The sequence below is a fragment of the Lutra lutra genome, chromosome 6 (genome assembly GCF_902655055.1).
Source record: "Lutra lutra chromosome 6, mLutLut1.2, whole genome shotgun sequence".
NCBI classification, from domain to species: Eukaryota; Metazoa; Chordata; class Mammalia; order Carnivora; family Mustelidae; genus Lutra; species Lutra lutra.
The window spans coordinates 81,626,287-81,653,856 of record NC_062283.1 but is presented as its reverse complement, the minus strand read 5'-3'; the positions used below and the strand labels follow the sequence as shown (position 1 = coordinate 81,653,856).

Genomic DNA, 27,570 nt, shown 5'->3' with positions numbered 1-27,570 from the left:
TGAAAGACTTTAGATGTTTTTTCAGAAGCTTGTCACAAAGCCTTTTCCAAATATAAAATAGAAATATAATTTAAATAGCTGTGACTCAGTGCTTAGGACTTTTAAAATGGCTTAGAGAGGCTTTTTGTGTTTTAGAATTGCTTCCTAGCAGAGAGAGAAGTATTAAGCCATTCTCATTTAGAGTATAACTATTAACAGAATAGATTTTCTTTCAATTTCTTAAATATTTTTATAGCTCCTCTAATATATTCATCTCATAAACTAGACTCTTGACATTTTTGAAGATTACATTTTTTTGGACAATTCTTAAGCTACAAATTATTAGGTTACTGGTATTCTCTTGAATGGCATCTCTATTGAGTGTCAGTTTTCAAGGTCCTCATTCCACAATATAAAGCCCCGTTTCCTATTCACAAATGATTTACATCTCCCCTGATGACGTGTGTTACACTTCTGTGCTAATTGTTCATTCATTGATGGGGGTGGGGTAGGAGGTACTAAGCAGAAGCTATGTTCACACCAGACTGCAGGCATATGATTTTAATTTGGAAAAATTTTAAGTTATTACCTTTCAGTTCTTCTGGAGTTATTCCCAAATATATGAAACTATAAATCATAATTTAAGAACTACCAAGTTGTCTGTAGTTTCTAAAGACAAACTCTTGTAAAACAAGATCATGAGGTTGACTGATTTCTCGAAGAGCAAACATATCTGTTTTGCTGTATTGTAGAATGTTAAATGTCAGTTACGTATAAAAGAGATGAGTAAGTAATATTTGCTTTAGCCAAAACTTTTAATTTGTTACCTTTAGTAAGTTATTTGTATATTTCACATACTCCCATGGTATTATTTCTCTTACATGACAGTATAACTTCTCTCATTATTTTGGTGATTCGTTGCAATCATTTACTTAGCTGTCTTTCCTTGCTAGATTGCTATATAAGACAGGGTCAAGATTTTCCTATGGCGATGTATGCACCTAATGGCTAGACAGTGTCATTCACTTAGTAGGTGCTCAATAAATAGTTATTTGTTTGAATGACAGCATCAGAAATCTGATGCCTTAATATTTTTGCATTAATATTTTATAGATGGATGGAAGTTAAGAAGTTTTATGTTTTGTTGCAGATTCCGGCCTTTTTTGTATTCCGTTGACAGTGTTGTTAGAACAAGATCAGAGGAAAGTACCAGGAACTCGAATACCCTTGATATTTCAAAAAGTAAGTAGGCCTAAATCGGTCAGCACAGAGAGAACATACTTGAACTAATAGAAGTTTTTTCTTTTTTGGCATTCATAATATTATAATATAGTTTTCCAATTGATGTGCTCTTTTATTTTGTACTTTGATTTTCTATTCAGGAAACAAATTTGTTTCAAGGGCTCATAATTTTTATTTTATGGTGGTGTTTTCTGTGTTATTACTATAACTGTGATTACCTGGCATCGTTTTCCTGTCTTATATTAGCTAGCTTTGTATAATTGAGATTTCAGTTCTATAATACACGGGAGCGGGAACTGCTTATAAATTTCTAGGGAATTGAATCCTCATGAATATTTCATGCCTGCGTGTGTTTCCCAAGCTTTCCTATTTACAGTGAGGATGTCCAATTTAATTTACCAATGCCTACTTCCAAAGTAGGCAAAGAAACCATAAAGTAGAATAAGAAAGTGATTGCTAAACTATCAAGTCACTGGTGTCATCAACACTCAGCTATTCATAAGGGGATTATCTACGGCAATATAAAAATTTCAGTCTAATCTCTGAGCCATCCTTGTTCAGAAACACAGATTACACATGACAAAAGCCAGGAATGCGCAGTGAGGAAGGTAGGCAGATCAGTTATGAACTACCCGAGCTATAGATTTTTTTGTAGCAGCCCCAGCACATCACATTGTCTGGAAGCTCTGGGGATAGTAAGAGTGGCAGTGGGAACTTTCCCATCAACCAGCTCAACAAACTCATTCAATACAAAGCCCAAGCTCTTTGGGACTGATTCTTCCACTATTCCAAACCAACGCTCAGCTGTCTTACCTATTAACCTCGGGTCCTGTTATTTCTCATGATCACCACTGCTTCCAAACATGTATCTCATTGTTTCTCCTGATGAACTTCATTCTGCTGAGTTTGTTCTTCTCACCAGCTTCTGCCGGCCACTGCCTATAGAACTTCTGTCTGTATGGATAGTTGTCAGCCGTGCCTGTGATGAGCTGGGAAGTGCTGACAAATGTGGGTCAGATATTCATATTAATTTAAGTAAATTAAGTAAAATGTAAATGTAATTTACTTAAGTAAATTAAGTAAAATGTACACCACCACAGATGACTGTGCAAGGCAAGGATCTCACCAGCATCTTTTCCAAGTGGGTAAAGATTCTCCAAAGAAACAGTAAGGGGAGTGTGTGTGTGTGCGCGTGCGTGCGTGCGCGTGTGCGCACATACACACTCACACATGTTCATAGAAAGAGATTCATTCTAAAGAATTGGCTTATGTGATGTGGGGGCTGGCAAGTCTGAAATAGAGCAGTCCAGAGGCTGGAAACTTGGGCAAGAGTTGATATTGCAGTATTGAGTCCAAAATCTGTAGGTTGGAAACTCCTGTGGGTTTTCTGTGTTGCAGTCTTGAAGCAGAATTGCCACTTTTTTTTGGGAAACCTCAGTCTTTGCTGCTGAGGCCGCCAACCCACTGGATGAAACCCGCCCACATCATGTAGAGTAATTTGCTTTACTCAAAATGTACTGATTTAAATGTTAATTACATCTAAAAAAAAAAAATACCTTCACAGCAATATCTAGACTGGCGTTTGACCAAAAACCAATGATGTGTCATGCTTGACTTTATCAAATTCACCATCACAAAAATTCAGAGATGTCTCCTGGTCAGGCTGAGGGCTGCATGCAGTCCTGTGTCATTTTCTCTTGAAATTGTTTTATTTATGTAGTTATTTTACCTTTCTGGTCTCTTCAATATTCAGGAGACTTGGGCTTCCAACTAGTTTGAAGTTGTTTGGTAACAGCCTTAAAGACTCTAGTTAACACAAAAATAAAAGAGGGTATAAAGAGTTTACTATCAGATAACACTCATCTATATGCATCCCCTCTGAATTATAAGCAAAAAATGATAATGATCTAGCATTGAAAAATACTTTTTCGATGAGCAACTGTCACCTCAGTTAGGTATTTCTTAGTTTTGTACAAAACAAAGAACTGGAAATCGCTCGTTTGCAAAAAGGTTTATCACCAGTTTTTAGAGGATTATACTTTCTCATTTATTAAGAATTATACCCAAAAAAGGGCTTTAACAAAGCTTATCTCAGTTGTGTGAATTGTATCTGTTGTTTTCTTGTTTGTTTTGTTTTTGCTCAGAGGCACATTGTTTAAACCATATTCTTAGAAAACGTCAGGAAAATAAAGTACTTTTAATTTCTATCTATAGAAAATTTCTGACAAATTAGCAAATTCTATTCTTACTGTCAGACTAATCAGCCAAATCAAAGATACTTTGTGTCAAAAACTTCTGACTTCATTTTCAGTTCATAAATTCATATAAGCATATAATCCCTCTTAGGAGATGCTGTGAACATTACTGATACATTATGCAATGTCTCTTGTAAGATAAATTACTAAAAAGGAGCATGATTAAAATATATAGAACAATATAGTTATTTTCCATTTTTAAGTCTTGAAAATAAAAGAGCTACAAAGTATTTCTTACTTATATTTTAATAATGAAATATAATGTGGTAGCCAAAAATATTATTTTTAAAGTGAGAAATATGAAAATCCACATGACAGTCTTTCAGGCATTATATGTACATTTCTCTATTGGATGCTAGTATTCCACATTCGAGAGGAATAAAAAGAACTTCAATATAAAGACTCAGATCTTACTCTCATTCAGTTGTTTAGAAATCTCCATTTATCCTTTGTATTTGATGAAAATGAAAGGCATGTACTATTGTGAAAAACTAATTTGCTCTAGCAGCCAGCAAAGAATTTTATTTTTTGCTAATAGAACATTTTAAACATTTTATAAGATGAAATAAAAATGAAAATTGCTAACATTGAATAAATTTTGCATGGTATTTTTTGTTAAGTTTAGTTTTAAATCCTTTATTGAGTAATGCCCATCTAATCTAAAATAACTTTTGTAAGGTTTTTAGCTGTGGGTTCATTATCTAGTGTACCTTGAAAAATGGAGTCTTGGAAAACATTCCAGTTGAATTTTTAAAAATCATGCACTGCTTTGACTGGTCAGAGATGGTTCTTACTTTATCTAATAATAAATCCTCAGGAGAATTTTGATACTACTCTTCGCTTTACTCTTACCTGACTCCCTAAAGATCTGTGCATTCTTTGGCCTTAATCCGGGGATAGGAGAGATGAGGTCATTAGAGAAAAATTGCCTCTCTTCCAGTGTCTACACGCTACAATATATCTGATTTCAGAACATCTAGACAAAGGTCAAAAGACCTCATTTTATGATACCTTGCTTTGCTCCTAATAGACACTTTTATAAGCATGGAAGAAACAGCTTTATGTAGTTTATAGAGCCTTGGTAAATCATTAAAGGAGGTTTCCCTGAAAAAAAAAATAAATAAAATTTTATATCCTTTGGCACTCTGGAAGATTTTATGTTTTAGGGTGTGCAGAGAGATTATAGTAAGTTTGGGGATGAGTGAAGAGTAGGTCTGTCTTTTATAAAGTAGAAGGCTATGGTGAAAGGGGTTGGGTAGTAGGAAGGAAAACCTATGTGATGCTAGTAATTGCCTTATATTTAGCCTGAGGACAAAGAAATTGATTTCCTTAAAATAGCAGAGTACCCCCTATAAAGCCTGTGTGCATTTCCCAGGGAATACATATTTCAATTGGAAGATCACTCTGCCAAGAAACTAACCACTTTTTTTTTTATCATCTTCCTAGCTTCCGACAGTATGTCATTGTAATTTCTTCATTTGCCCATTTTTGTGGGTTTCTGCATTATTAAAAAAAAAATCTTTGTTATTTTAGTGGAGTTCTAGAGATAGATCTGTGTATATTCATTGGGTATCAGAAATGATTTAGAATCCCTCAACAAAAACTATTTATTGTCTTGGTTTACCACTAAAAGCTGCAAAGCTTAAAAATGAATATTTACAAATAGTTGTTTTTTTCTCCTTCGTACCATAAACAAGTCTTTCAAACAAACTAAAAAATGAGATGTAAATGTGCAAATAATCGAATTTCATAAGATTTATTTGATTGCAGAATGTCTATTTCTGGAAAAGCAGAAGACACGGATGGTCTTAGTTGCAACTTCACTGCTTAAACTTAAGTCTGCTGGAGTACAGCAGCTGTTGTGTGAAATGATTAAACTTCTGTAACAAAGGAGAATAAGACCCCACTTCTTCTCAATTAGAAGTAAAGTTTTGAGACTTTCTGGTTGAAAGGATAGTGCTAGTGCAGTAGCATTCAAAACTTCATGAAAGCCCGCTTACCCATCATTGTAATCATTTATTTCTATGTGAAGCAGATGTTCAATTTGGAATTGTACCTGTTAGGAATCCCCAAGTCAGAATGTTCTTCTGTTTATACACAGCTGATTTCCCGAATTGAAGAGGGAGGTTTGGAAACCGAAGGCCTCTTGAGAATACCTGGAGCTGCTGGTAGAATCAAGGTAATCTCTTGGTTCTACTCATGTCACCCTTTATTGTTCAGTTATGCTTTTGCATTTTAAAAGCTAACTTCTCTTCCCCACCCCCTTCTTCCCCCACTGTTAGTCAAGTAGATACAATATAAAGATAAAACCTCTGAACCTTCAGTTTATATTTAGTTTTTTTGGAGTCTTTGCTGATGGTTGTAAGTTTTCATTTTTCTTCAAAATCACCGTATTAGCTTTAATACTATTATGATGGAGAAGCAAATGATTTTAATCTCTCTGCTGTGCAGAGGTAAAACAGGAACAAAAGTCAACAAGCAAAAGCCAAGAGTAGTTCCATCCTTCTGGTGAAAAGAGAACACGATGAGTCAAAATATTGATAGGGGACTCGTGATAGATTTAGTCAGTGTGATTAATAGCAATTGAATTTTTAAAAAATGTGGACGAGAAACTCCACCAGGTGAGCAGAAGAAGAGGATGTGACTGTCGTCTCCATACACCAGTCTATGGGAACTGAGGAAATGAGACTTTGCCTCAATTCCTTTCCTGATTTTCACAGTTCCTGTCACACCCACTGCAGGGTAGCCCAAGTCTGGCTTGTGAAAGAGGCAAGGCGATGCCCAGACTTCCTGTTCTCTCTCCCGCTGCCGCCTTTTCTGGCAAGCTGGCATTTTGTTACCACTGTCTTGGGATGCTGGTATCTTCCTCCTTTCTCCCTGGCGCCCAGCTCCTGCTCTGGGGAATAAAGCATCCAGTAAATGCATGGCAAAGGTAGAATTACCCTACAGAGGATGCATAATACATAAGCGTCCTGGGGGATTTGCATTTTACAGGGGCCTCACGCGTGGAACTGTAGCTCTATCTGGAGAACGTATCTAGAAGAAGGCTTTGGTTTGCTGCCATTTACAGCCTCCGGAGCCTCTAAATTCAGCTTCTGACCCTCTAAACTCAACTGAGGTGGCGCAAATGATTGCCCTCGTCCAACCTATTGTCTTCTTGAATTTGCAAATCCACTCGAAAATAGGACAGGGCAAAGAGATTTTTTTCTGTTCATTTCCTTAAGACCTATTCTGTATGATATTTTTAGAGCTGGATCAGAGAGAACAGACTGTTGGTGGGTGCACACACTCCGGGCTTGTGACTGTGGCCCTGGGGCTGCCAGGATTGGAATTCCTATTGAGACCTTGCACGGTTTACAGCACCTGCTTATTTTGATGAGTTTCCTCATTGTGGAATGCTAGTTCCCGCCTGCTAGGCTCTCACTGCATGGAGCAACTGCTCACAGAGTTCATTCAGCTTGTGTCCCCTGGGTTCGGTGTCCAGTTCACAGAGGTCCCTGAAAACCTTTTGGGGCCCACGTGAATTTGATAAGCTGTCATTGTCTCACTCCACTTGTTAACATTTAGGGCGATTTTACCAACAGTCAAACATAGGCATTGTGTGGGATTCTGAGGTAAGTCCTGTTGAGAGGCACATTCGAGAACGAATCCCTCAGAAGCTGGTCATGTAACTTCGTAGTACCCACCTGGGCAAGAGTACCCCTTCTGAGTCCACTGGTCACAGCACTGATTAGCAGACTGTAAGGGCCAACGCCTAAGAGTCATAAACACGTTTACTTGAGTACACAGTGGTGAACAGAAAGCATATTTTAGGGGCTCCTGGGTGGCTTAGTGGGTTAAAGCCTCTGCCTTCAGCTCAGGTTATGATCTCAGGGTCCTGGGATCGGGCCCTACATCGGGCTCTCTCTGCTTGGCCAGGAGCCTGCTTCCCTCTCTCTCTGCCTGCCTCTCTGCCTACTTGTGATCTCTGTCTGTCAAATAAATAAATAAAATCTTAAAAAAAAAAAAAAAAAGCATATTTTACACTTTTGACTGGATAGCTGGCAGAAGCTTGAGTTCAACTAAATGTAATTTCTAAGAAGGTCAATTAAGTGGATTCTGTTGGCTCAACTCTTCAACCTGGCCTGTTGTCACATCCCAAATTATGCAGCAGCTGGTCCATTATACATAATTTAAAGATAATTTGCAAAATTTTTGGTTGTCTTTCTCCTCTGCCCCACCAAATTTTTTGTACTCTTTTCTCTCCTTCCCCCTCTCTCCCTTTCCTTTTTTTCCCCTCTCCCCCACCCTTCCTTCCCCCCCTCCCTTGTTCCCTCTCCCTCTCCTGTCTCCTCTTTCTCCCTCTTCCCATTCCTCTTCCTCTTCCCTTCCTCCCCTCTCTCCTTTCTTTCATTCCTCTCTCCCTTCACCTCTCTTTCCCCTACCCCCCTTTATGTATTTCACCAATTACAGAAATAACTGGAGGAGAGGGATGGAGTTGTGTAGGGAAGAGAAAGTGTAATAAATTCATCTCACAAGAAAAACAAAGAACATTCTTTGGGAGAAGAGTTCAACATAAGGAAGTGACAGAAACTTGAAAGGATTTCTCACCTAATAGGGTTTAAGCCACAGTGAAAAGGTCCCTGGAAAATAGTAATTGTGAAACTAAATTAATTACTAATAATTTGTCTGGCAGATCTTATAGAGTCCTTGAGGTAGACAAACTAGGGATTTCTGATTCTGCGTGGACTCACACTGTTCTCTGCAGCTGGTGGCCTGATGGCTGTGCCACTTATGGCTCAGGCACCCAAGACAGGGGTACTGATGTATTTTCAGGCCTCATTTGCTTTAGAATTTGGTTTTCCATTTCCCAGAGGTGACTAATCAAGAGGTAGCCCCCTACTTTAGGCCCAGAGATTGATTATGTATTTTGTTATGTAATATACTTCTAAATAATTTAAAAGAGACTTTTTAAAAGATGATTTTTATTTTTTAAAAGATTTTATTTATTTATTTGATAGACAGAGATCACAAATAGGCAGAGAGGCAAGCAGAAAGGGAGAGGGGGAAGCAGGCTCCCCGCCAAGCAGAGAGCCCAATGCGGGGCTCGATCCCAGGACCCTGGGATCATGACCTGAGCCAAAGGCAGAGGCTTTAACCCACTGAGCCACCCAGGCGCCCTGAAAAGATGATTTTTAAAATCAAAGGAAAACTTACAGCATCTGAAGTAAAGCCCCCACACAGAATGACGATTTTAACTAATTTTTTCCTGATTAAACCTTGACCGCTTAAGGTCTGTTGCAGATGCAGGAAAATGTATGCAGTTTTTGAATTTTGTGGCCTTGGCTATCGTTTGTCACGGAAAAAGTGTACTTGGCCAAGTAGTATTTTTCTGAGTGACAGAGAAGTGTTGGCCTTTAGTACTTTCGGATTCTTTTCTAAAGAGTAGAATCTCTTGGAAAGTGGGAAGTGTATCACACTCTCAGCAGGGAAAAAAAATGCACTTACTGGTAGCTTTTATTTCTTGCCTTTTTTTTTTTCTTCTGCCTTTCAGAATCTTTGCCAAGAACTGGAAGCAAAGTTTTATGAAGGGACTTTTAATTGGGAAAGTGTCAAACAGCATGATGCCGCCAGCCTGTTGAAGCTCTTCATCCGGGAGCTGCCCCAGCCGCTGCTCAGTGTAGAATATCTCAAAGCCTTTCAGGCCGTCCAGAGTAAGTGCAGTCTCTCTTTGAGGCAGCCCATGTGCTGGTGCCATCCCTGTTAATTGTTTTAATGACACTTTGCCTCACAGAAAGTATAACTGGATATATTCGGAGAGACATATTGACTCTCTGTCAACAGCAGCTCAAATGCCATACATTGTTGTCCTTTTCCTCTACAAATATACATCTCTGAGTAAACAGATGACAGGATGTTCTCCTCAGGGACAGATTAATTGCATGGCCATTGAGCCCTGCACTATATTTTCATGTTAAAACCTGGAACTTCGCATTTCTTGTATAATAGAATGAGTCACGTAAGATCTGATACATTTTTCTTGCCAAGTGTTAAATCAACACTTACTGGAGAAGCTGTGGATTAACAGTTAACATAAACGCACAAGGAGATGAGCAGAGTCTGTGATTATTTCCTGAAAAATGAAGTTCTGAAATTGTCATGCAGAAACGTGGAACAAATTATTTGGCTGCCTCGTTGGAGGAAGGTTACAGACTTCTACCTTGCCATTTTGTGGTATTGCGCAAGCTCCAATTTAATGTATCGGATAGTTCTTGATTCTTTTCCAGTGAACACAGAGATCTTATAAGGTTTGCATACTGGTGTAATTATTCCTTTTAGTCCCAGAGGCCATCAAAAAAGGAAAAATGCCATCGCTACATTCTAATGACCATATCTTTAACTTCCCAACTGGGACAACTTGAGAGGGAAAAGGTGCCACTATTGATGATTACGGTGAGCTACAGTGTCCACCAGAACTCTTCTGGGTCATTCCAAATTTTTTTTTATTGAGATATAATTGACCTACAACATTTTGTACAACATAATGGTTCAATATTTTTATGTATTCGAAGTGATCATCACCGTAAGTCTGGTTAACATCCATCACAACATATAGTTACAGAATTTTTTTCTCTTGTGATGAGAATTTTTAAGATCTACTCTCTTAGCAACTTTCAAATATGCAATATATTGTCAACTGTAGTCGCCATGGTGTACCTTATGTCCCCATGACTTCACTATTTTATAACTGGAAATTTGTACCTTTTGACGCCCTTCACCTATTTTGCCCACACCCTTCCCAACCGTAGCTTCCATTAATTTTCCTGTATCTATAAGCTGATTTTTGTTGTTGTTGTTTTTCTACAATCCCACATATAAGTGAAATCATATATTTTTCTTTGTCTTCTTTTACTTAGTATAATGCTCAAGATCCATTCGTGTTGTCGCAAATGGCAAGATTTCTATTTTTATGACTTAGTAATATTCCATTATTTCCAGCATATTCTGAGTAATACTCCATTGTTTATCTTAAAGCATGTAATATTAAGATGATTCTCATGTGTCTTCTCATATCATAACATTTCTTCAGAATTTTTAGGGGAGACATGACTAAAATCATCTTGTGTTTAAAATATTTATAATGGTTAAGTTATGCTCTTTTGCATACATTCTTTGGATATGGATTCAAGGACAAATCCACTCCTTAGGAACAAAGTACCAGAACGATTCCAAATATCCATGAGTATTACTTACATGGGTCGAGGGTTACTAAAAGTGATAACTATCAATGATCATCGTGTACCTCTTTGACTCAGTCATCACTGGTTGGTTTTCTGATTCATTCCATAGACATTTATCTACCACTTACTGTGTTCCAGGCTCCATTTTACTTCTTCCTGTTGGAATCAGTGGACTCTTAGCATGTGATTTATCCACTCACCAGTGAAGAAACAACCTTCACTGTTACAGAGGGACCCTCACACCATACCGTGGAAGGGCTAACTTTCTGTGTCTCTTCATTGGGGAATAATTATCACGCAGAAGTTAAAATTATTTCCAAAGCACTGTTGTGTGTCTGCAAACATAAGGCCGCTCATCATATGATCACAGTTGGAAGTGAGCATTCTGAGAGGAAGCTCTAACGCAGCAGCTGCTTCTCCTGATCTCTCTTAAACACACTCTCAAGAATGCTCGCTGCTCAGTTGTTGTGTCTTAAATTTCACAGGGATGTTTATGCCAAATAACTTTTTTCTTACAAAATGAAAAAAGGAAGTAAAAAAAAATGTTTGGTAAAGAAAAGAGTTCCGATTTATTTAATCTGTCTGCAGATCTTCCAACCAGGAAGCAACAACTACAGGCTTTGAACCTTCTTGTCATCCTCCTGCCTGATGCAAACAGAGACACACTTAAGGTCAGCGGATTCATTTATGTTAAATATCCCTCAGAACTCAGAGGAGTAATTTCTCATTATTTGTGGTAAAACAGGGTGAAGTTTTCATGGAAATGTTCCTAGTTAAGTCTCTAAAGGAAAGACCAACTTTTAAAGATAAAGTGGAAGTTTTTAACTTTTCACTAGTGTATGTACTAGACTAGTCATGTTAATAGTATTATCAGGTGTTTAATTTTTGCTGTAACGCCTCTACTGAAACCAATGAGTGAGGTTCATTTTTTTTTTTTTTTTGGATGGAAATTTGGGTGCTTTTGGTTTCTTCCTTTTATTTTTCTGTGTCTTCCAAATTTAATTTAATGAACATGTAGTTAGTTAGAAATGGATGTTTAAAAAGAAAGTTGTAAGGCTCATCAAATAAAACCTACTGTTGCCTAAAGATGTTACATTTGTAGTGCTAAGCAGTAGAGTTTGAAATAAGTCATAATGATGATTTTTGAAATGTTTGGTTAGCCAAAAGATAGACTGACTCAAACAAATTCTAGTACTTTCTCTAATGGCTTACCCTGAGGTTTTTTTTTTTTTTTTTAAAGATTTTATTTATTTATTTGACAGAGAGATCACAAGTAGACAGAGAGACAGGCAGAGAGGGAGGGAAGCAGGCTCCCTGCCGAGCAGAGAGCCCAATGTGGGGCTCGATCCCAGGACCCTGGGATCATAACCTGAGCTGAAGGCAGAGGCTTCAACCCACTGAGCCACCCAGGCACCCCATTACCCTGAGTTTTTGATTTACATCAGCATTTCAAAGTGATTTGGTCTATATGATTTAATACCATTTATTATAAGCATTGTTGGAGGCTTTTATAATAATCAGTGGATTGTTCCATATTGATTTATTTTCTTAACAGCAAAAGTTTACTGAGTAGTTGTAAAGGTTTAGTTATAAACTTACAAAAGAAAAAGGAAACTTCTAAAATATAATTTAGAAAGAGTAGTTACCTTAAGTTTTATCATTGCCTCAAAAAATTGTTTTTATATAGCCAAAGGCAGAACCCTTGCCCCTCTACCCTCTGTATTTCTTTCTATTTAAAATGAGAACTCATGCCAAGAAATTTCATGTCGAGAAAACAAAGCCAGTTGATAAATCTTGGAAGTTTTTCCTATACCTCATTAAGACTCCTTGAACTGAAACTAGGTGATAGTTCTTTCGTGCCCAAGGAATTGAATGTTAATACTGAACTTTTCTGGATGAAAGAGTATTTATGAGGATTACTGGAGTAAAATCCCTACATTTCTACAGGAGAACTTCCAAAGAGTTATTCCCTTTACTAAGCCAGGGGAAAAAAAGGTCTTTTGCTTCACGGATTGTTACATGCTGAGAAGGCTGTGCATTAGGTGGAGGTGTTTTGAAGAGAGAGGCCAGCACCAGAAAGGGTTACATTTGAACATTGTGTGACCAGAGTTGGCTGTGTAAGGGTAGATTGTGGCTGAAATAGGACAGCGTGGGGACTGATTTCCAGTCTTCTTGTCAACTCTGCCCTGACACAGAGCCCTGAAAGAGAAATTTAATCCATCTTTTTCTTATTCACATAGAGGTACCTGTCTGTGATGGCTCTATGAATGACCGTATAAGGCAGGCATTGAAAGACACATGATTTACTTAAAACGTGTCTGCATTCAAATGAGTTCAAGTATTTGTGAGAGGAAACACCTATTCCAATATGGTTTCTAATGGGGCAAGGCTGGTCTACAACTCAGTTTTGGAATTTGCCTTCAGAGTCCCCGGCACACTCTTTTGAAAATTCTGTTGAAAGAGATACTTTTAAAAATTTTAGAATAGCTTTACTTTTTTTCATATAAGGTTGCTAGGACTATAATTGTATGCATCAAGAGGGAAATACTCTTTTAGAATAAAATATTGGAAAATGCAAAAAAAGTAAATTTAATAATTAAGCTTTATTTAAGAGCTTAATTAGCTAGCCTTGATGGATGTTTCAAACAAGAACTCTAATAATAGAAACATTGAAACAAGAATGCCATATGTACAAGAAAATAAACCACTTACATTTAGTTCAAAGTGAAGGAAAACACTGTCACAAGATAATTTCAGGAAGCTTAATGCAAACTTCTCCAGTTTTTTACCAGCCTAGTGCCACTCTCGCATTTGCTGTTTGGAGGAACGGGATCAGGTGTATAAATTTTGTAGACTGTAACTACGGCACACTGAAGGGTTAGGAGGCACCAGGTCCTACTTTAAGCCTAAAGAGACAGATGTCTAGACAAACTGCTTGGGAGGGATCTTTTTGACCTTGGATTATTGTATATTGGGATACTTTTTACTTGGAGGAACAACGAAGACCAGTATCAGCAGGAGATCTGCGTTAATTATTGGTATTTGTTTATTTATTTATTTATTTATATTTTTAGGAAGATAGCTGTACACATTGTCTTGCTCAGTCCTAGCAGGCTGGAAGATTAGTATTCCTGTTTTATGAGTAGGAAGAATTTAAAGGACAGAGATGTCAGAAGTTTACCCTAAGATCTCACCTAGCTAATAAATGACTGTGTTGGGAATCAAACTGGTTTTCAGGGAATAGGTCCAGTGAGACTTATGTAATAGCAGACTAGTGATACTTTTTTTTTTTTTAAGAGGGAGAGAGAGAATCATAAACTAGGCTCCATGCCCCCTTGTGGAGCCCAATGTGGGGCTCAATCTCATAACCTTGAGCTGAAGTTAGGAGTCGGACACTTAACTGAGCTCCCACGTACCCGGATATTTTTTGAAAAAGGTCAGTTCTTCTATTTCAGGTAAAGAGAAAATATATCTGAAGATGAAGTGCTGTCATTAAGGGCAAGGTTAACATTTTTTAAATTTCATAATCTACATACACAGAAATACATACATTTGAATATTCTGATGGTAATGGTTTAAATAATCTTACTGTATATGTGCACCACAATTAAGGTGGTTTATTACCTAATCTCTATAATTTATGCTTTGTAAAGAAAGAGATACACTGCTCCCTGAATAATTATTCTGGTCTCTGGAACAAAATTAAATTTTTTTCCCCAACCCTCACCAATTAATCTTTTGTCCTCATTTGAGAAGGTATTGTTACTGTATAACCTTATGCTTGGATTACAGTGTAACTTTCTGAGAGCTGTACCAGATATTAGATACATAAATCTTATGGTTAGATATTGAGGTTGTGCCTTTAGTTTGTTTCAAATTTTTGAAGTCTATATAGCAGGTAAACTTGATTTAAAGATCCACCTGTTAACATAGGAATTTCCACCACCACCCCCAAATCTTGGGAGAGATTTTTGTTCCTTTCTTTTTCCACTTCGGTATCTTTTATTTGACCTCTTTCTGATTGGGATTTTAAGCTAAATATGAAAACATGATTCTTTTTGTAGGTTTTTTTTTTTAAGATTTTATTTATTTGACAGAGATCACAAGTAGGCAGAGAGGCAAGCAGAGAGAGAGGGGGAAGCAGACTCCCTCATCAGCAGAGACCCTGATGCGGGACTTGATTCCGGGACCCTGAGATCATGGCCTGAGCTGAAGACAGAGGCTTAACCCACTGAGCCACCCAGGAGCCCCGATTCTTTTTGTAGTTAAGAGTTCAGAAGCAAAAGCCAGAGAGACCTTCTCCACCATTTGCCAGCCCTATGATCTCTGGTACATTACTTAAATTCACTTACACCTTGTTTCCTCATCTGTAAAAGGGAGATAATTATAGCTTCTCTCTCCAGTAAGGATTAAGTGAGATGATGTCTATGATATGCTTAAAACCATGCCTCACCCATAGGGAACATTGAATACTTGTATTGTTGTTGTTACTGGTCTAGACCAAAGTTAATTCAAGGAAGAAGGCAAAGGAAGAACTTAAAGCCCTAAGTCCTGTCAGGAGGATGGTGATCTAAGTTGCCTGTGGCTATTACGGAGGGCAGGCTCAGAGGACCCAGGAGTGTTGGCAATAGAGGTGGGAGGTGGGTGGTATCAAAATGAGCATTAAGCAGCCTGTTCTGGTGAAAAGTTCCCTTTTATTTACACATTCAGTTTTTTAAAAACTCTTCCTTGGTCTCTGTTCACTCCCTTATCCCTCCACATGACAGTCTCCATTCTTTTTAGATTTCTTGTCAGCTAGCTATTGAGTACCTTAAAGCAAATGAAACTGAGGTTAAATGAGCCTTTCTAAGGGGATTTTTTTAACCCCTAAAGATAAAAGTGAAGCACTTCCTGAAGCAAGTGAATATTTGTAGGATATTTGAAACTGCTTTTCAGTGCTCCGTGGCTCCCGGTAGGCCCTATGTTTGACGCTTCTCCACTCCTCTCCCCACTGTCTAGTTCAGATGGGTGTCCTGTCTGCCTCATTCCCCTGTGCCATAGCCCTTCACAGAACAAAACACCACCTCAGGGTGCTAACTGAGAAGCTTTGATGCTGAGGCCCATTGAACATAGCTAGCCGACTGTGGTTATTATGCACAACTTACTTGGTTTTAACTAAGTAAAAAATCCCATACACTACAGTGTTTCAATCTCTTATCTTCATGAAAACACAAATCTAGAAGAGTCATTTCTGTTTCAGGCCCTGCTTGAATTTCTCCAAAGAGTAATAGACAATAGAGAGAAAAATAAGATGACAACCATGAATGTAGCCATGGTCATGGCCCCGAATCTCTTCATGTGTCACACACTGGGTTTGAAGTCCAACGAACAGCGAGAATTTGTCATGGCAGCTGGGACAGCTAATATCATGCACTTATTGATTAAGTGTCAACAAGTTCTGTGGACAGTAAGTATATATTTTTAAGTTCTGTTAATGAGTGATGATATCTAGTTTCTAAAGTCATTTTAGGTTTAGATTTTCTAAAAAAGCAAGCCAATAGAGGTGATTTCAAGTGTCATTAAAAAAAAAAAAAAAAAGTCCATGTACCGGAAATGAATGTAACACTGTAAGTTAGTGACATTGGAATTAAAATAAAATAATGTCCACTTATTAAATCTCAGTTTTTAAAATAACAGTATTATTTCATTGTTTCAATTTGCTAACTCCTAAAATATTTTGTTTTTGCTAACGTAATTTCTGAGGATCAATTTTTCCTAGATTATTGCTAGAACCCCGTTGGCTTTTATTGGTGAGTTTTTCTTTCTCTTTTGAGGTGAGGCTAGCTGGTTTGTAGAAGGGACTGCAGGCTAGCTAAAAGCTGGGTTGTTGCCAGGTGGCTGCTAAAGGGACCAGCCGCCAAGGTGGTGGTCCCTAATGCCAGTCACCTCAGGCAGTCTCTAATCTTGGCATATAAGGAATAGAAGGTGGCCACTACGTCCTTGAACTTTACCAAGCCTCTTTTTAAACCTCACTTACACAATGGGAGGTAAATTACTTCATGTATATGCTCTGTACTCATAGTGAATGAATAATACGATGCATTTTTTTGCATATTTTATGAATAGTGCATGTAAAATAGCCTAGTCTTATGATCTGGACAAAACCTTGACTTCTCTCCACATTTAAAACATAAAGATAATTATTTCCGTAGTTCATAATGGAACCACTTCTCTTTTCTCCCCAAACTTAATTTTATTTCTCCGTAGATTCCCAAGTTTATTGTCAACCAAGTGAGGAAGCAAAACAGTGAAAATCATAGAAAAGACAAAAAAGCCATGAAGAAATTGCTGAAGAAAATGGCTTATGACCGAGAGAAATACGAAAAGCAAGATAAGAATACAAGCGATGTAAGAAAAACTTGAAGATATGTATTTATGCAGATTTCAGTATTGTTTTTACGATCATGTGCACGAGAAAGAGTTTCGTATGTTTCTGTAGTAGGAGGACTTTCTACACACTTATTGGGCCCTTTGCTAACGCTAAGTTAAAGGCCTCAATAAGGGTAACTGTGCTCCTATGAACAATCAGTAGTAACAGTTGCTCAGGTATTGGTGACTCAGCATAAGAGCTGTTAATGGGGAACAAAGGAAAATAACAAGACCAGAGTATCTCAACACACCCCCCCCCACACACACAAAGGACTCTGTGGAGACTCCAGCTACCCACCGAATCTGTAATCTCTACGCAGTAAAGAGTCCCTGTGTGAACCACTGATCTTTTTTCTTCCATTTTCTCATCTGTAAAATGGGGAAAAATAACAAACTCAGATCAGCATATAGGTCAGTGGTTGGTTATGCCTAGCATCTTTCGTGGGTTTCAGTAAGTATGGAAACGGTTCCTTATCGGATCATGTGAAGAATTTGGTGAGATTTATGTTGGAATGAAGAAAATTAAGATGTTTTAAAAAGAAATACCTAAATCCACCATTTACAACCTGCTGTAAGAATATAAGGAATAGGTTTAAAATAATAAAATATGTGTGAAAACACATATATGGAACACATTTATCAAAGCTCTAACTTAAGATCCTGAAATGAAAGGGTTTCTATTGTTCTGTTTATGGTGGAGACAACCCCCTCTAGCCGCACCACCATTGAGGTTATTCGGTTACATGCTGACATCTTGTGGAATAATGTGGAAGTGCAATTATCAGCTTCTGGTTTTTGTTTTTTGTTTTTTGGGTTTTTTTGGCTTTGGCCTACTTAGAAAACTAGTAATTGTAAAAAAAAAAATATATATATATATATATATATATATATATATATATAATTTATAACAAAAATATATACATTCTATAAATAGAATATAAATTTAAATATATCTATATATCTATATCTATAAATACATATTCTATAAATATGGATAGATATGTATCTTATATATATACATATTCTATATTATGGCTCTCACCATTACAAAATAATGTATTTTTGGCATGAATATTTTTGGTTCATTTTAAGTATCTTTAAGAACATAAAGTTTAATAAACGGGAATTGTAAATTGTGTTATATTTTTTTGAGAAAGGGCTTGGTATTGTCATGGGTTAGAAAGGATTTTTGGTGTACCACTTTTGTTTAAGAACACTTTATTTCCTCTAAAACCATTATAAATATGTGTCATCTTGCTTTGTAGCTCTGCTTATTCATATTAACTTAGGTGACTTTATAGCCCTGTCTTTTATAACATGATTCTCTGAGGTACATTATCTATCTGAGGAAACATTTATGCTGCTGTACTTTTAAATAATGAGACCGTAGACAAAATAATTTAAAAGTTGTATTTTGGAGATAAGATGTTGACATGATTTTGTTATTTACAGAGAATTTGTGTTAACTTGGATTTCATTAGTTTGTACTTCGAGTTAATTAGATGAGACTTGGTCTGAGAATTATTTCTGTACTAGTTAGAAGCCACATTGCCATTTTAAGGCCTGGAATTTAAACCTGGATTTACTCATGTATTAAGTATTACTCGGAGTAAATCCTGTAGCCCGGGGTACCCTAGACTACAAAACAGGAAGTGGGCATGAGAGAGGATTCCCTGGGAAGTAGAACTGAGATGTGAAGAACATGTAGGTATTATGTAGGCAGCAAATTGAATAGAGAAGTCTCACTGGCCCGAGGAGGCCTCCTGACAGAATGGTATCCCCTAGGTAATCATGACCCGTGATGGTGGTTCATTGGACCTGTCCTTTTGGTTGAAAAATTTTAGTCACTTGCCAGAATTTTGTTCAAGGTACTGTCATTTTATTAGGGAGAATAACAATGCACAGAAAGCGATTATAGAACAACGATGTTATTGGATGGAACATGGGCCATCTACTGTGTTGATTAGCTGCCCAGTCCCATTCTGTCTTGGTAGTTTGTGTTTCCTTACTCCCACTACCCCCCAAATCCTTTGAATGTGTAGCATGAGAATATGGAGCACAAGACTTCTTGGGATATTTTATTCGTTTGGTAAACAACTATTTAGTGTATGGCTATCATGTGCCAGGCACTGCTCTAGGCACCTGAAAGATGTTATTAAACTAAATAGATGAATATTGCTGTTCTTGTGCAGCTTAAATTCTGTAACTAAGAATTAATGAGTAAATTACCTAGTATGTTAGTATGTGGTAAGTGTTCTAAAATAATAAAGATAGCACAAAGAGGATTGAGAGAAGGAGCCCCTTGCAATATTCAGTTGGGTGGTCTAGGTATCATTTGTATGAAGACATGAAGGAGGGACAGAGAGCTGTGCTAGATGTTTTTCTCAGGAAGCACAGAAGGAGTAGTCTGTCAAAAGCCTTTTGGCAGAAACTTGCTTGGGGTATTTGAGGGCCAGCAAGGAGTGCTCTGTGACCCGAGTGGAGCTGGCAAGGGGGACAGGAGTATGAGATGAAATCACAGGGACCATGGACCAATAAATTACATAGGGATGTAGTGTTTTTAGGGCATCTTTTAGGAATTTGAATTTCTCCTGAGCGAAGTGGGACCATTGCAAGATTTGAGCAAAGGCTTGAAAATCTATGTTTTAAAATGCTCCCTTGGACTACTGGGTTGAAAATAGACTCTAGGAGAGCCAGCATAGATGGGGAGACCATAAAAGAGGAGAGACCAGGATATTCTTAATGTCTTAAACCAAGTGAGACACCAGGATATTAGCAGTGGAGGCAACGTGTTCAGGTTCTGTGTCTTTTGAAGTTAGAGCCATTGGAATTCCTTCAAGTCGAAATGATACGAGTTGTAAGAGAAAGAAGTAAAAAGTGGCTCCAAGGTTTTTGGCTCAAGAAATTGGAAGGACAGAGTTGCTCCTTCAATGGGGAAGATCACGGTTTTCAATTAGGGTGTGTTGAGTGTGAGATTTGTGTTAGAAAAGAAAGTAGGGATGTTTGAGGGTGTTTGGTGGGAAAATGAGGTCATAGGGGCCATTGAGGTTCATGGAGGGGCAGGGACAGAAGGAAGGCCAGAGTGGGTCTCTAGGGGGATGGCAGGCTTTTAGGCTGAGGAAAGTCTTGACCCTAGGAGCTACAGGATTATTTCTGCATTTTTAAGGGTTTTATTTATTTATTTGTCAGAGAGAGAGAGAGAGAGAGCGCGCGCAAGCAAGCACAGAAGCAGGGGGAACAGCAGGCAGGGGGAGAAACAGGCTCCTCCTGAGCAGGGCACCTGATGCAGGACTCAATCCCCGGACCTCGGGTCATGACATGAGCCGAAGGCAGGCGCTTAACCGACTGAGCCATCCAGGCGCCCCATATACGCATTTTAAAATTTAAAAATCGCTGTGCTGTCAGATGAAGGAAAGTTTGGAGCAGTGAAAAATAGGAGGTTACATGGGAGATGCCAGCTAATTTCATTGCTGATGGGAGTGCATAAATTGGTAGGATCCCTCCGGAGAGCAGTTAGCATGTGGCCAAGGCCTGAAAACCGTGCTCCTTGTTGTATTCAAAAATCCCTTCGAAGGGAATAACACGATGTGCAAAGAGTTATGCTTAAGTTCACTGCCATATTCTTTATTCCGGCCAGAATTAGAAATAGTCCCAGAAGGATACGATCAGTTACATATTTTATAGCATGTCTGTGTAGTGAAATATCACAGAAATATAAATGTATATATTGACATTGGAAGATATTCCTAGTATGTTAAAGAAAAGCTACAAATCCATGAATATTGCCATATTCGTAAGGGGTAATAATTGTCATGAGGTCAGGCACAGTGCTAAGCATTTTGCAAACATCGTCTCATTTAATATTTACAGCAGTTTAATTGAAGTATACGGTATTATTGTCTCATTTTTTATAGATGAGGAAAGTGAGGGTCAGCAATCTTAAATAACTTACTGAAGGTTATCTGAATAAGAAGTGGGGGGTTGGAATTTGAAACCGAATCTGGAGGACCTTAAATCTGGTCTCTTTACTCTTATCCTCTATTTCCTTATGGGGGACAGAAAAACTCTGAAAAGGGTATATACCCCAGTCCTGGGCTAGTGTGGAGTAATAGACTGAACATGTATCCTGCCATTACTAACATATGTTTAACAGATAGCTTGAAACAATCCAGGGCCCTGCCAACACCCAGCAATGGCACCGGAAGGCAGTGTTAAATGCGAGCCACGAGGACCCACCAGATGTAGAAACGAATTGGATATGAAAATGTAGAATGGGGAGAAATCTAGAATGACTCGCTGATTTTTACCTTGGGTGATTTTATCCTTGAGAGAAAGCATTAAGGAAAAGGAACAGGCTTTGATGAGAAAGTAAGTTTTGGACATTTGTAATTGACTTGCCTGCGTGAAAGTACTTTGGCTACATGGGCCTGAAGCTCAGAAGGCAGCCAGAGCTGGAGGTGTGCTTTTGGGGCTTAACAGAGAAATTGTCCTTGAAGCCACAGACACCAATATTTTAGTGGTGGGCCATGGGAGAGGAGCTGGTAAAAGAGGCAAGACATAATAGGAAGTCAGAGGAAGTGGAAGATTTTAGCGTCTTTAGAAGCCCAGGGTGGGAGACCGGGGAGGTAAATGAGTTTGATTAGTAGCACCCCATGCCAGAGAGAGGTTGGAGGAAGGTAAACACTGGACAGAGGTCCAGTGAATTTTGCATTTGAAAGGTCACTTCTGACTTTCTCCAAAGCATTGTAAGTAACTATTGATGGAAGAAGCCAGATTGCCAGGCATTGAAGACAAGAGACTGTAGATCATGAAAATTCACGAAGGTAGTATTTTTTAAAGCATTCTGCATGCTGTTATTCCTAACTATATGTAATCAGGATTCATGCTTTTGAGACATGCTTGACTAGATAAAAATTAACAGTTTGAACCAGGTTGAAAGGGATATAATCTACTTAATAAGACAAATGTTTTTAATGACTACAGTGTGTTAATTGCTTGATACACATGTGACTTTCTTGAGTACTAAAGACACATCAATTGCAGCAGGAGGAAACACTTGGTGAAAACAACAAAAAAATAACCATTTTGTGATAGCCTTTGACTTGCAGTTGGGATTGCTATTACACACACAAACATGCAAGCCCATGTACCCATGCATACACACCATATCATCTACCAGAAGTCATGTGGCTTGAGGCTCTGGTTCTAGCTCTGCCATCAGTGAGACATTAATGACAAATCATTTTATCTCTCTGGGCCTTTCTTTCCTCTATAAAATGAGGGGTAAGACCAGATTAATGCTGTCTCATCCAAAGTTTGCTATAGAGTCATCGGTAGAAGTATTTTTTATAAAACATGACTGGGCCACTCCCTGAACCCATTGAGTCAGAATCTCTCAGAGCAGGACCTTATATAAAAACTGTATGTATGATCCCCCACCATTTGGTATGTATGTGTGTATAAACATATATTTAATTGTATCATGGAATTTTTCTCACCTATACATGAAAACAGAGTAGTATATGATCCCCATAAACCCATCACCAATGATCAAACCTGTTTTTCTAATCTCATCCCATTCTGTCTCCCATAACTTGTTTCCTTTTAGTATTTTTAAGGAAATCACAGACATTCCATCATTTCCCCCATAATTACCTCAAACCACATCTCTGCCCAATAAGGGTCTAGGGCAGCTTTGATGAGCATCTGGTTATAAATTGTTGAATCATGCAGGTTTCACGTTCATTGTGGACTTCGATCTGTATGATTTTTCTATTGTCATTCCATCATTCAGGCTCACCTTTCAAAGTAAAGGGAAGTGGTACCTTTTTAAAGGTTCATTTATTTATTTGAGAGAGAGAGAGAGCATGACCAGGAGAGTCAGAGGGAGAGGAAGAGAGAATCCCAAGCAGACTGCACCCAGCACAGAGTAGGACATGGGGCTTGATCTCACCACCATGAGATCAAGATCGTGACCTGAGCCCAAACCAAGAGCTGGGCACTCAACTGATGTACCACCCAGGCACCCTGGGAAGCTGTGCATTTATGAGAAAGAGATTTTACAAAATAAACCGAGTTTCTCACATTTTCCTTCATTTGTGGAGGGAATGTTCCCTCTGTGGTCAACTTCAGTTTTAACCCAGGATGATCTCATGTCACACCCTTAATTTACTGTTGAGGAACTCAATTTTTAGAGAGCTTACATGACTTCCTAAAAGGTCCAAGAGGATCTTATAACATTTTAACATTTAGGGCTTCGGGCATGGAAAAGAAATCTGTTGCTGTTGCTTTCTGCCATTCTTCTCCAGAAGAATCCCAGAGTTGGCAGCCGTGTAATGTTGAGTCTGTGTTGTTTATAGCTAGAGGTGCATGGCTTTGGTCACAACTCTGTCTAGGATTCCATCTCTGGTTTCACTTAACAGCTCTGACCCAGAGCATCATTGTAGGTATTGTTTAAAGCATCTGCTTTAGGTCTGGAAACAGTGTCTGGATCTCCTTGGGGACTCATATGGAAAATCAAATTATAATATCAAGCATAAAATCTTGTTTCTTTTTAAGACATTCTGTGATTTTTTTTTAAATAGTGCAAAAAATACCAGTTAAAAGAGAAAAATATCAACTGAATTTCGTTGTAAATTAAATGCATCTTACTATAAAAGTTATTTCAGGTTCTTCTTTAAAAGTCTTTGAATCTGACTTGGATAAAAGTTTAAGCATTTGAATGATAAAGGGCCAGTTATAATCAGGACTTAGGCAGTTCAAGATAGTGGAGAATGCCTTCGATATTTCCATCTCCAATCAGACTAAGGTGATGAATATGCCATTTTAGTTTAAGATACCTTGCTAAAATGTCCTTGTTTAATTTCCTAAAATATGTGTTATATTCTTTTTCTTAAGAAAGTTGTATTTCCAGTTGGCCCTTTTGATGATAAAAGATTTTTCTGTAGCGTTAAAAATGTCAGCTTTACATTTAACTTAGCTTTTAATGACAAAAAGAAGAAATAATATCACTTTTAAAGGTCTGACCTTGAATTTCTAATCTAGAGTGCAAAAATACAAGCAACGTGGTATTTCATCTACATGTTACAAAGAAATACTAAAATCATTTTCTATTTTACCAAATAATAAGAAATAAAATCTCATTTTAAAAATATACTTTAGTTCAGTATATAAAACATTGGAGGACCCTATGAGATTATTTTTTCCATTATAACAGTTTTTGTATGCATAAGAGATTATTATTTTGCAAGTTGTAAAATCCTTTGTGACTAATTTTGATGGTGTGTTAGTGAAATATTTCTCTTCTCCAGTCTTGCTGTATATCACTTAACTTCAGCTCACCAGCACACCAAAAATAAATACATTTAAAAAATAAGAGTCACAGCTGTTAAGTAAAAAAAAAAAAAAAAAAAAAAAAGGAAGGTTACAAAGATTATACTACTCACAGAGTCCGTTATTACTATAGCTCAAGTTAAGAACAGAGTGGCTTAATGATCAAGCATGTTGTTTCTCTTCAAAGCTTGGCAGCTCAGTGTAATCAGTATACTAATAGCTAGAGTATTTGATACAGCATGATTCTGATACTTAATGGTGGTTGTCATACACCATTTAAATTGGAGCTTTGGCATCATTTCTTGTTTATTGTCTTTAGCAAATATCATTTGGCCACCCTTGTCAAGATTTCTGGAAAATTTTCCAGAAACAACTTCTAAACTCTCCATCTTTAATCATCCTATCTGTCAGTTAGACACAGTTCTCCAACAGTGAAGGGCATGGCAGATTCAAAGTGAGTTACACCCTTCTATGTGTGCACTATTGGGAGAATTTGGATAGGATAGCGTTACCACAGAAATGAACACTCAAGAATCATTCCTGTCTGTAAGCTCACATGAACCCACATACACACATAATCGTACACACACACCTTCCCCACTAGAACTGTCTCCTTAGTCATCAGGGAATGTGGCCAGTCAACCTGGAAAGGCACTCTGCCATTGTTGGCCCAGAGGGAAGGTTTCCACAGGCACTGATACTTCAGTTCTATGGGAAAGGAGTCAAAATAGCAGTATAGTTAATAGTTCTGGAAGGGCTAAAGCTGATCCAGAACTGGCCTAGATTCACCCCCTACTCACTGAGGGGAAGGTGTGAGAAAGTGTAGTTTCACAGCCAGAAGGAACTTGGCCCCCATGCCTGTCCCCATCTGCTGGCAAGAGCCACGACACAGTGATCTCGTGACACATCACACACCCATGAGAACTCTTGAGTGTCCTCAGAAGCTTGTCCCTGAACCTCTTCCTTCCAAACCCTATCAGAGAGACTCTGGATTCCTGGGTCACGTGGACTGCGTGTGGGTATAACCCCCAACACTATGCTGACCTCAGTGTGGTGTTTTAGGGAGAAGCATGGCCGTGCTCCCTCAAGCACGATCTCTGAACTCATGTAGAAGCTGTAGGCCACGGCCACAGTCCTGGAGGCCTTCAGTTCTTCATGGGGGCCTTGTGGGAAAAGTGGTGGCATCCTCAAGCAGGTGACTGGTGACTCCCCGCGGGTGGGAGTACGTGACTGAAGTATTTCTTGTAACACCTTTAATTCCTTCCTTCCTCTCTTTTCTCAGTAGGAGAGGAAATACCATGCGATAGATGGAGGCTACTTGTTTCTTTTAGAAAATGTTCCTAAGGTGGCCTTTTTTGCTGTTTAGGAGATACACATTGGTGTATGTTATTTTATTCTAGAGAAATAACTACCGTGTTAGCATCGCCATCTTAGAGGTATTCTTGAGAAATACATCTAATTGATAAATGTTGCTGGCTGGCTCCGACTGTGACTCAGCTGTGTGGTGTGTAACTAGCATGCAGGTGTCGTGTAGTAGAATCCCATCATAAGCGAGTTTCAGGGGAAGGAGGAAATTCTTTTTGACTCCGTGGATCGTGGCAGGTTCTACGGAGTTTGATATATTTGAGTTGGGCCAGAAGATATCACAGGAGAGGAGTAGAACATACATAAAGATAGGAAAGCCTGGGTGTTTGTAGCAAATTTCAGTTGACCTTTTTAACCCAAACCATGGAACGTAGCGCAGGAACAGTGTGGTGTGGGGGTAGGCAGGGAGCAGAGATAGGTTATCATGTCCCTGAACTCTCTGGCAGTGTATTTTTTCCAGATCAGTTGGGTTTTGTAACTCATTTCTTGGGAACCTTCTAAATGTAAAAACTTAATTATTATCCTCTTACTTCACTTTATTTTTTTTTAAGATTTTTAAAATTTTTATTTATTTGACAGAGAGAAAGACAGAGAAAGAACGCAAGCAGGGGAAGTGGGAGAGGGAGAGGCAGGCTTCCCACTGAGCAGAAAGCCGGATGCAGGGCTCCATCCCAGGATCCTGGCATCATGACCTGAGCTGAAGGCAGATGCTTAATGACTGAACCACCCAGGCGCTCCAACGCTTACTTCACTTTAAATGTCAACCTAGAGTTGCCTGCCTTTTTGATATTTTAGGACTGGAGAAGATGTAATTATGGGAGACAGTTTTGGTCACTTTTTTTTTTTTTTTTTTTTGCCAAAGAAAACGTGTATGTAAGGATACCTGGTTCTATGACTTGAGTAGTTCTCATTCTTAAATGATTGTGAAGTACTTGGGTGTCTGGAAACCCTAGCCTGCCATTCAGGGCCCTCCATAATGTAATAATAGACTAATAGGATCCAAAATACAATAATTGTATCTTAATTGAGTGGACAAGGTGGATTAGGGTTTTATGGACACAGACTTGGTGCTTCAACTGTTGGTATTACAATTCTACTCCAACATTCGTGTTTTCTGCCAGCTTATTGTTTTCTACCTCCTAGGAGGAAACAGACAGGTGAGACCAGGCCAGCAGGTAGAATGAGCACAGTGGGATCTAGGTTAGTGATGGAACCCAAAGCAACAGGGCATGGAGTGTGATCCCCGAGTTAGAAGATACACCATTGATTTAATATTGGCTTGTGAAAGAAAAGAAAAAGGCACACGACCACCTGAAAGTGCCCCATCCATTGTAAGAAACAGCTAATTTTTCAGTGTTAGAAATGAAAATAAATTGTCACAGAATCAAAGAAAAAGGGAAGTTAGATTTGCATCTTAGGGGAGAGGCAGAGGTGAGAGACTAGATTGTTATCAGACCAAGATATATGCCCCCAAAATGGAAAGTCAGCAAAGCAAGCCCAGGGGCCGGGCTGAATGGGAGGGAAACAGGTGTTGAGGGGTCTGGGAATGGGCTGGGATTGGGACGTCCTTCAGGGATAGGGTTGAGCACGTAACCCCCAGGAAGGGAAGTTAAAGGACATTAGGAGCACGGTCCCTCTTCCACCAGGATTGCCAGCGGGCATCCCTGGAAGCAATTGTCGGTCTTTGGCTTGAGGTAATACTCCTGTGGCCCTTCCCTGAGGGCTCAGGTGAGGACAGCAGAGTCTCACACATGGGTGTGAGGCCCTCT

At 38.5% G+C, this 27,570-nt stretch overlaps 1 protein-coding gene across 2 annotated transcripts in view; it reads left to right on the top strand.

Moving 5' to 3' along the window:
- The window catches only part of ARHGAP18 (Rho GTPase activating protein 18), a 131,689-nt gene that overhangs the window by 95,718 nt on the left and 8,401 nt on the right, over positions 1 to 27,570 (top strand). For both annotated transcript variants that reach the window (XM_047732992.1, XM_047732991.1), the window contains exons 7-12: positions 1,130 to 1,221; positions 5,578 to 5,655; positions 9,010 to 9,169; positions 11,285 to 11,367; positions 15,936 to 16,142; positions 16,943 to 17,083. In XM_047732992.1, coding sequence (XP_047588948.1) covers positions 1,130 to 1,221; positions 5,578 to 5,655; positions 9,010 to 9,169; positions 11,285 to 11,367; positions 15,936 to 16,142; positions 16,943 to 17,083 — 761 coding nt within the window. The remainder of the gene's footprint in view (positions 1 to 1,129; positions 1,222 to 5,577; positions 5,656 to 9,009; positions 9,170 to 11,284; positions 11,368 to 15,935; positions 16,143 to 16,942; positions 17,084 to 27,570) is intronic.